Source organism: Enhydra lutris, unplaced genomic scaffold, assembly GCF_002288905.1.
Source record: "Enhydra lutris kenyoni isolate GAN:26980312 unplaced genomic scaffold, ASM228890v2 scaffoldscaffold29, whole genome shotgun sequence".
In the NCBI taxonomy this organism is placed as follows: Eukaryota; Metazoa; Chordata; class Mammalia; order Carnivora; family Mustelidae; genus Enhydra; species Enhydra lutris.
This window is the reverse complement of record NW_019154113.1, coordinates 22773469-22784076: the sequence shown is the minus strand read 5'-3', so window position 1 is coordinate 22784076 and position 10608 is coordinate 22773469. Positions and strand designations below refer to the sequence as shown.

The 10608-nt window shown below is 47.5% G+C and overlaps 1 protein-coding gene across 1 annotated transcript in view; it reads right to left on the bottom strand.

Moving 5' to 3' along the window:
- The window catches only part of LOC111152533 (iron responsive element binding protein 2), a 42282-nt gene that overhangs the window by 14644 nt on the left and 17030 nt on the right, over positions 1–10608 (bottom strand). Inside the window, exons 6-11 of the mRNA XM_022511020.1 lie at positions 8103–8172; positions 7224–7407; positions 6312–6451; positions 3943–4114; positions 2128–2228; positions 142–258 (exon numbers count right to left, since the gene is read on the bottom strand). Coding sequence (XP_022366728.1) covers positions 142–258; positions 2128–2228; positions 3943–4114; positions 6312–6451; positions 7224–7407; positions 8103–8172 — 784 coding nt within the window. The remainder of the gene's footprint in view (positions 1–141; positions 259–2127; positions 2229–3942; positions 4115–6311; positions 6452–7223; positions 7408–8102; positions 8173–10608) is intronic.

The window sequence follows — 10608 nt, the reverse complement described above, 5'->3', positions numbered from 1 at the left end:
AGCACAAAAAGTACTCGCCCTCTGCCCCCCAGCACAGGACTGGTAAGATACTTGGTCTTCTATCACTCCACACAGTAAGTACTTGGTCTTCTATCACTCCACACAGTAATTACTGACAAAGGTGGTGGCGCGGTAACCTGCCTTTTCATTCAAGCAAGCTTGGAAATCACGTTTCATGTCCGTCACAGCAACTCTATCCTGAGGTCTCTTCGGACCACTGACAGATGCCACTACTGAATTCAGACGAATCCGGATCACCTAGGAAATGAGAAGGCAGAGAAGACAATGAGAATTTGTTAGGTACAGACTGTAATCTAGCACTACTTCCTGAAGCAGAATAAATACATCCACACTTGCTGTAATGGTGATCTACACCCCCGGAAACAGACTTTGAAACAATCTCAATTAATCTGTGAAACAAAACATACAAACATTCGCCAATTTGAGAGGAGCAGATCAGCATACAAACTGCCCCAACACCAGCCATACAGTCTACAGAGCATTTTGTTCCGATTTCTTTTCTGTTGTCACAGATGCCTGCTGATAAAGCAGATGCCTGTGACAGCTGTCAGTCTACTGCCCCTGTGCTCCAAAGTCACCCCTCCCTCGTCTGTGACAACTAAGGTGGGTTCAGGAAACCCTGCTCCTTCTTCTGCGTGTGTGGCACTAAGCTGGCTACACAGGGTGCTGGAGGGACACAGCAGAAGGACCCTTCTCTTCCTGGTTCCAATGTGTCTGGCTGGCCAGTCTCCAGCAAGGCCTGGGCTTTTTATTCCTTGGTTTTAAAAAAACCATCTTAAAATCCAACCTCCCAGCTAGGTTTCTGTGCATTTCTTCTGGCATTTCCACCATTTTCCTCTGTCCGTTTTATGTGGGTATAAACAGTTCAGATGAAGTTTCTCTCCACTACGGGCTTCCCGATACTTCAGTCCTGTCAACTCTGGCCTGGCTGCGATGCCCACCAGGCTGCCGCTTCACTTTACGGACCCGTCAAGCCCTGTCTTTGCATCTTAATGAGTGTGTCTTGGAATCAACATCCTGGTAGGCTCCAGTTTTATTTCTTTAATCTGGTCAGGCCTTTAATAAACAGATTTATTCCTTATTATATAATGTGAGAGTTTTCATTTTTCTTCTTTCCCCATCTTTACAAAGTAGACAAAGCACTAAAATAAAGAGCTGGGAGGGACCAGAAAACGATGAGTCAAGTTAGAGATGTGCCCGAAGGCTACACGGACTCCGGTCCTGCGGGCGCTACACTGGTCTGCACTATACCCGTGGCGGCCTCGCTTGTCTGCCCGTCCTGTGTGCTGCGGGCCAGGCATGGCTCCAGGGGCCGGAGCTACAGACCACAACCAGCTCCTCCCCCGGGAGCCTCCTTGCCTTCTTGGAGGGAGGAGAGGCAAGTGAGCCCAGAAATACAGTTCAGGCAGGGATGCACACTGTGAGGACAGACAGCTGGGGCAGAGAATGACTCCCCCCAAGAAAACAGCTAACAGTTAACCAGACCTTTGACAATACCCAGTAGCTGGAGATACTTGACACACTCCTAGAAAAGGAAGATCACGAAAATTCAAACTTCCCTGAAAGTGAACTTTACTTACTCCCAATACAAATTTCCAACAGGTAAATACTGGCCTAGATCACAGAGTATCTTACATAACCGTAAATTCCTTTCATGACACATCTTTGCGACATGCAGATGCTAACCAGATGCAGGCGCCCCCAGAACAGACAGGCACATCCCGGTGCTCTTATCACAAAGCAGAAAAAGATCAGGGAGAGAGTAAGAGTCAACTTTGTGTTTTGAATATTAAAAACTGAGACTTAATAAAATGTTGTAAAATTCACTAACAGAAACCTACGAGAACTGAGTTAATAAAACCTCAGCAGAGTCACACGTAACACTAACTGGTTAGATGATAATGACATTCAGGGAGCACTTTCTGCGCGCCCAAAACCACTCTAACGCCTTGCATCTAACGTATGTCCGCCCTTCAGAACAGCCTCCCACTTCAGAGCTGAGCAAACGGGGGAGGACGTCGGGGGGGTGGGTCGGCGGAGATGCAGGCCCAGAGCTGGCGTCCACACCCAGGAGGCCGGGCCACGAGGGAGCTCTTCCACACACACCTGGGAGTACGCGGGTTCTCCTGAACTATCCTGGTCGTGTCGAAACAGTTTCACAGCTTTAAGGTATGTTTCCATTGACTCGAGTTTGGCCTTGTCAAAACCTAGAAAGAATTAACAAGGACAAAAATACTGTAAGAAATTCTGAACTCTGTGAAGGTAAGGGTGCTGAATTCCAATGAGTAAGAAACAGACACTGCGCACTAAGTATTCAGAATATGTTCTTTACAAATTGCTGATATTACTCTCCAGAGCAGTAAAAATTCTGCCCATCATGAAAACTTGTAGCCCCCCTTTAAAAGTTAATCAGAGTCAAGTTGAGAAATACTGAGTCAGTTCCATAAATCTCAAGAAACCTATAGTTCGCAGAACATAAATCACTAACATTGACTATAATTATCACCCACCATGAAGGACACTCATTACTTTCCAATGTGAATATAAAAGTCAAAATGAGAACATGAATGAAGCTTAAGAAGTCTCATGAGCAGAAAACCAGAGGCCTAACGAGACCTTCCAGGAGGGTAAAGAATCTAGATGTCAGCAATGGGCAGCTGCTCTCTGCAAGCCTCACGGGAATACACAGAGGTAGGAGATCGTATTCTCCAGCAAATGACCTAACAGTACACACCCGAGCTGTCTGTGCTTTTACAGTGTGACAATGTCGTCTCTCCGTCAAGGGGCAGAATCGGCCCGTGGACCTCAGCTATCAGACCCCTGGCCGTCTGGCTGGCGCTCGCTCTCCCAGGTCACCCCGCCCTGGAGAAGCCACTGAGTAAGAAAGGACACATGCAGACGTGGCAGCCAGTCCCAGCTAAGCACCCACTGACGGGTGAGCGACCTACAGGACCCCGGGGCCTAGCGCCAGGTCTCACGGTTGAGGCCGCGGACACCATGCAGCCACCGGTGGTCACTGCTGTTGTAAGCCATGAAGTTTCAGGGAAGTCTGTCACAGGAAGAGGTCGCTAATACACAAGCCAGAGTGACATGCAAGGGAGGAGGCACCTCTGCCATCTCTCCCTCAATGTTCTACCAACCAAATCCCCTTGAAAGGAAGCTCCGCACTTGATGAGAACCGTTCCTACCAACATTCCCAGTGACCAACGGTCCATTTTGCCATATGACCCTTTAACTTATAAAAACCTGCCCCCAAATGAAGACTACTGGACTCCATCCCCCAAATGCACTTATGATCAGAGACTAGCAGCTCGGCCCAGCTCGGCTCTGACTAGTCGCTCGCCAAAGGGAAGTGGGCAGTGCGAGGGGTACAGGAGCGCGTCTGGGGCTTGCGGCTACTTTCTACACTGAGCCGTCATTACAGGAAGGTCCAACCTCCTGCCCACCAGGCTACAAAAAAGATACGGACCCTGGAACCCTACGCCACTTTTCGCAAAACTGTGTTACTCGTCAGACAGAGCACGGTCCCCAGACACTTCCGTCCGGTGGCTCCTCTGCTCCCGTTACAGGGACGCCGTGAGCACGTGAGGACGCACTCGCCCGCCTCCGGCCAACACGCAGCTCCGTCCGCTGCGAAGGCTGCAACAGCCGTCCTCCCTGTAAGAAGTGAGGCCCTGACTGGGGGCGTGACTCCTCCCTCTCGGTCACTGTAAATGGGTCACACGGGAGGGGTGGGGTTTTGAGGGCACAACACTCTTTTAAAGACATCTGAGGCAGTTTATTTGAAAGCCACTATTTCAAGATAAGGTAATTTCCTGAATATTAAATACCAAGCATGGGTAGTTGTTTATTAGGAAAAGTTTCAGACAGACACACTGCACGTGCAAACACATTTACCCTACTGATCTTTCATCTTCTTACCTGTGTGTTCTAAATGTCTTAATGTCACATTGTCAACAGGGAAAAAGCTGAGGATAGCACCATATTCTGGACACATGTTTGCTATTGTGGTCCGATCCACTATAGATAACTGCGAAACTCCACTTCCAAAAAACTCAACAAACTTTCCAGCCACTCCTACTTGCCTGAGGTGCTAAATAAAGGGAAACACAGAAACGCACACAAAGTTAGTAAGACTGGCGTGGATTCTCGGAAAAGCACAAGACCTAGTTTTTAACCCCTACCAGTGACACTGCATAAAAGAGCATCTCTTGTTCTTATCAAACGTCAACTCCCTCTGGGTTTGCAGGTATTTTAAGATAAACGATCCACAGAAGACTGATCCACTGTCACCACTGGGCAGGGGACAAAGCACCTAAGGGCTGGAAATGGCTAGATCCACACGTGAATGTCTCTGAAATCGAGGAGACGTCAGACACAACAATGTGTGTGTCAGCGGGCAGCCCTTCCTCTTTCTGGGCGTGAAACGGCACTAACCGCTGATGGCACCTTAGATGTAAAGAACACTAACAAGCTGATGAAACTGCATTTAAATAAAATACATACTGGCTACAAAAATTCTTCAAATTCCAACCCTGCTCCAAGTGTTTACAGCATCGTTTGTTCTGGGTAAACTTCACGTTGACAGGCTCTCACGCGTCCTCGTAAAGTCACGTTTCTGAGTTATTACCGAGCAGCCCCAACAGCGGCTCGCCTAACGACACCACGGCTCAGTCTGGGGCAGGAGATGACCACTGCGGTAACCTGGAGCGAAGCCACGTTCAACCCAAGAGTCCCATTCAGCCCTGACAGTGCAGAGGGGCGAGGGGCCATTTAAGCCGCACGTGTATAAAAGGCTAAGACGTTTCTCTATGTTCGTGGTTGTCGCTCTGAGGACCAGAGCAGTGCACATGAGACACACTCAGCGAAAGACTGTTTCAACAAATTCAGGAGGTGCCACAATACACATTCAGAAAAATAATATGGGATTAATCCTGTAAGGATCGTGAATAGAACAGAATCTCAGGAAAGAAAATAATAAATGTGAACATACGTGATAGACTTAAGTTCTATATCAACACACCAAAATTTAAAAATAGACATGTAGGGGCGCCTGGGTGGCTCAGTGGGTTAAGCCTCTGCCTTGGGCTCAGGTCATGATCCCAGGGTCCTGGGATCGAGCCCCACATTGGGCTCTCTGCTCAGCAGGGAGCCTGCTTCCCTCCCTCCCTCTGCCTGCCTCTCTGCCTACTTGTGATCCCTGTCAAATAAATAAATAAAATCTTAAAAAAAAAAAAACAAAAAACTTGATATGTAATCTTGTTACAAAAAAACATAGCCAGAGAAGCCTAAAAAGTGGCATTACTTCTCAGGTTACCCAAAGGAAAGTACAGATTTCTCCAAAAGCATTCTGAGATATTTTCCTTTAGGAATAATCCTGCAATTGTCAACTTAACTTATCTTTCGGTCCCATACACTGCACCCATGACTTCTGCACGGTGCTACCACGTTCTCAGTTAGGGCAGAAGGCTCTGAGCGAAATGTCTGCAGGGCAGCTGGACCCTTTCTTTCCCTGCGGAGAATCCTGAAAGCCTTCAGACCAATAACCTAATCAGAAAAGTGCAGACTCCAGGATCCAAGCTGGCGCTGTATGTGGGACAGCTCCCACACTCGTTTATTTAATAAAATGGACTTAATCATTAAAGTAACTGAAAACCAGAAATTTAGAATGGAGATTTACGAATTACTGTTCGCTAGGAAACTCCAAAGTACATGTGTTAAACAGCATGTACCAATATTTTAAAAGTTCAGGTTAAGTTTTTCTATTAACCTTTAGAAGTGTTAAAACAGCCAACGGGCAGTCTCGACAGTGGCACACTTCTACAGTCTGTGTTCTCCAGGAGAGAAATAGTTTCTAAAGGGCAAATGATTCAGTTAGGTATTAGAGAGATGCAATTACTTCTCCTCAACAGGATTCTCTAACCCACGCGGCCAACAAGGCTGACAGCTGGGAGCCAGGACGCATCCTGTTCCAGCACTCATGGCACAGCCCGGTGACCCTCTGCCAAGTCATTCAACCTGAGGGTGTCTCTGTTTTCTCAGAACTGAAATGGGGACGGCCACAGTAGCACCCTTCCAGGCTTGTAGCAAGGAATGAAAGAGGCACAGCCAGCATTTCTGTACTTAGTAGCGCCAAGAAAGGGTTCTGTGTTTGCGGCTGCTCCTGTGACGGTCACTATGAGGCCAGGGCCACGACGGCCAGAGCACGGAGGAGACAGTGCAGAGCCCAACCCTGCCCTTGCAGGGCCCCACACGTAACGTCCGCCACGTCACGTGGTTGGCGCAATTACCTTTGTGATGCCAAGCACAACATCTATGGACGTGACGAAAGGGTTTGATGAGCCGATCAACTCGCACCCAACCACCTCCGGCAGAGTAAGAGAAACGGGCAGACCCAGCATGACTGCTTCGGTCTCAATGCCTCCGACCCCTGCAGTGATACAGAAGACTGTGAGCGCAGCACGCGGAAGAGCGTGGGTGTTCTCGCTGTAACGTCTGCTCTCGGACGCCCTCGGCGCCTGTCTGCCTCACACAGCCCTTCAGAGCCGCCGTGACTCTGGACTGTGGTCGTGTACCCAGTCTCCCCAAAAGAAGGACTCCACTCACAGGGCTGAAGCAAACTGGTGTCAACGTTCTATTAAAGGCAGGGAACATGTGGCGTCTGTGATGCTGGTCTCCGGACCAGCATCTGGCGTCTGGACTCTGCTCCACACACAGAACAGAACCCAGCACCGGCGAACCTCAGGAAGCTCAGTCTGACAACGGAGACCAAAGAAGTCAGCATTCCGGACGCTGTGTAAGAGACCCGGCGCATTCTGCCCGAGGGAACAGCCCGGGCCAGGCCAGGAGGCAGGAACGCATATCCCACTCGGGGGAGTCAACGACTCGTCTTCAGACGCGTGCGTGGGAGCGGCCAGAGGCAGTAGCTGTTAAGGATCTGGAGTCCTCAGGAAGGCCAGGAGAAGCCCCGCGGGACTCGGGACCAGGGAGTAACCATATCGTCCGCCACGGCCACGCCGCGACGGCAGTGCTGCACAGGGCACACTGTCCAAACATCCTCAGGTCCAGAGTCGTTCTGTCACCGCTATTGCAGGTGAGGAAACGGCCTCAAAGAGCCTGTAAAGACCGGCTACCTACGCTCCTGCACACTGTTCCTGACACCGTCTCCCCCGCGAATTAAACGTACTGAGTGGATTACTTACCCCAGCCCAGAATCCCCAAGCCGTTCACCATGGTTATATGAGAATCTGTGCCGACCACGCTGTCTGGGAAGAGGAGGTCGTCTTCCTCAAACACCACTCTCGACAAATACTCTAAGTTGACCTGATGGGCCATTCCAGTTCCAGGAGGGATCACAGCCACGTTCTTAAAAACTCTTGAACTCCACTATATCGTGTTTAAATTTAAAAAATCCAAGTGTTAGTGTCTCAATTTGTGCTCACAGTCAATATATGAGTAAATACTGACACTAAAAACATTTTACCAACGTTCAATATGGTCCAAGTTTACAGTAGACACATGAAGACAAATGCAGACGCTGACCCTACATACACTCATCGTGCAGATTAAAGCTAAATTAAGTCAAAGGGAAATGTTCGACTAGTCCAGATGAATGGTGGTTTTCAACCGTGCCCCAAGGACTCTCAGACGGAGTGGGGGACAAGCACAAAGCCTCCCCACACCTCAAATTATAGCCACCTGCTTTCATTCTGTTTTATATACTGGGGTTTCCGAGATTTTATCCGAAGGAAGAAAAGGTCCTACTCCCACAAAGCATTTAAAAACTACTCATTTAGGGGCGCCTGGGTGGCTCAGTCGTTAAGCATCTGCCTTCAGCTCTGGTCACGATCCCAAGCTCCCGGGATCGAGCCCCACATCAGGTTCCCTACTCAGTGGGGAGTCTGCTTCTCCTTCTCTCTCTCTCCCTGCTTTTGCTCACTCTGTCAAATAAATCAAATAAAATCTTAAAAAAAAAACCATTAACTTAAAGGACATAAATATCACACATCAATATTCTGTGAATTTCAATATAAAATACAAAAAATATAAAAATATAAAAATTCCCTCCAAATCATGTGTACCTTGAAAAATTGAAGTCTCTCCCGATTTCTGCCAAATTCTACTTCTTGGTTTTTTAACACTGTTTCAGGTCTAAAAGGAAGAAGATCCGGCATTAAACATATGGATCACAGAAAAGGCTTAACTTGTTTCTAAGTATTTGTTCTTGGGCACACAAACACCTCTTAAAAATTCTCAGAACAGCAGTTTACTAGACTTCTCAGCATCAGCGGTTTCCTTCCAACAAGGAAGCTCTGCTCTTAGCAGCACACACGGCAGCTACTTCCAGGGCTCTGCCTTCCCCGGCCCCCAAACCGTACTGCCCTGCATTGCTGGGCGAGCTGACTGCAACCCTCAGTAACACAGCAGCCATCCTTGGGGCCCCTCTGCGAGGAAGAGGAGGACGGCAGCAGCCAGTGCGTCAGCGTGCGCACACCTGGTGTGCGGTGTTACGGCCTCACTGCGCACGTGCAGAAAGCTCTGAGCAAAACCGCATTCATCTCACCCGAGAGGGAAAGTTCTATTTGTTGTATAAGTGGCAGTTTCCTTTGCATGGGTCGTAAACATACTTTACATGCATTATTTAAACTAAGAGGTAAGGGGCGCCTGGGTGGCTCAGTGGGTTAAGCCGCTGCCTTCGGCTCAGGTCATGATCTCAGGGTCCTGGGATCAAGCCCCGCATCGGGCTCTCTGCTCAGCAGGGAGCCTGCTTCCTCCTCTCTCTCTGCCTGCCTCTCTGCCTGCTTGTGATCTCTCTCTGTCAAATAAATAAATCTTTTTTTTTTTTAAATAAATAAATAAACTAAGAGGTAAAAACAACCCACTAGCAAGCAGTAAACTGTGCCACTTTCAGGAAGCTACTTTTATCTAACGGACATTTAAAAAATGATCTCTAGGGACGCCTGCGGGGCTCAGTGGGTTAAGCTTCTGCCCTCGGCTCAGGTCATGATCTCAGGGTCCTGGGACTGAGCCCCACATGGGGCTCTGCTCAGCAGGGAGGCTGCTTCTCCCTCTGCCCCTCCCCCTGTTGTTCCCTCTCTCAAAGAAATAAAATCTTTAAAAATAAATAAAAATGAAAATAAAGAATTATTTCTAGCAGTTTTAAGCTGTTTCCTTCCAGCTGGTAGTCAAGTGTTGACTAGGATATCAATACAACTTAAATTGTACCTGTCCTCCAGGGTCCAGACCATTACAAATGTTCACTCATCAACTTTTTTTAAAAACGCAACGATTACATGACTAATTCACAGCTCAGTGATCCCCTGAGGCCCGATCACATCTCGACTGAGATTTTCCCAAGGACTCTGGGAGCTGGTCCGATTACTGTACATCCCTCAGCCTGTACCGCAACGAAGTGTCCCTCATTCACAAGCTCAGAACCCGACTTTAAACTCAGCAATGATTTCCGGTGCCCACTTCCTCCCCATCCATTCCTCGTCTGGGTCTATACCCGATGCTGCACCAAGGCCCTGTGGCACCACAGAGACCCACTGTCTCCCTACAGCCAGAGACCACAGGTCAACCCATCCAAATTCTTTGTAATCTGGAGTCAAAACTGAGGGGAAATGTTATACCAGATTGTATTTTTAATTAAAAATACACTATCTTCGCACTTCACACCCTGCCGGTCATGAGAAGGCAACCAAAAAACACCTCAAGGGTGTTTGAATCGGTAAAACCTTTTCAGGAAGTTAGTTTCTGTGTAAGAAGGGATGCTCATCTCAAACGTCCACACTCACCTAACAACGGGACAGCTAGGCACAGGAACAAGGGCTGCTTACATAAAACTGTCCTCATCTGATGCTGAGGAACCCACACATTACACTGAGTTCCCAGAAAGGAAGAGCGTGTGAGGTCACTATGACCGGAGGCCTCCCAGAAATACCAAGCCCCCAGCTGTACAACCCCAGAGAATCTGAAAGAACCAGTTTACAGACACATGAATTAATATATCACGGGCTCTCAGGATAAGATGTGCATGGGTATTATTCTTAGCTATCCTAAATCTCACATGTGTTACATTTTTTTAATTTGAAGAAGTAGGTCATTTTCTTACTAAATTTAAAAATTTTTTGCCAGTCTACGGACAGCGGGGTAAACAATGTAATTCTTAAAAATAACAGAGTCTGGAAACTTTAGAGCATACAAAAATTCAAGTATAGAATTTTTTTTTTTTTTTTTAAACTACGTATTGGCAAATTTTACCAACTCCCAAGAAGAGAATTCTTTCCTGGGCAGGTTCACTGCTTACCATAGCACCATACAGGCAATGGTAAAAGGCTTTTTACCGTTATAATATTCTTAACGTCAAGCTCTCCCTGCAACTGGAAAAAACAAGAATTCTAGTAGGAGAAAAAAGCTAAAACTATGAACAGGGAATTCATAATAGCAATGTGAATGAATAAAGAACATGTGAATGGTACATACTCACTAAAACAAAAAATTCAGAGTTTAAGATAAGATCCCATTTTTCTGCCTACGTTAGTCATAAAAATGAAATATATCATAGAAAAATCTGAAGAAGTTTCT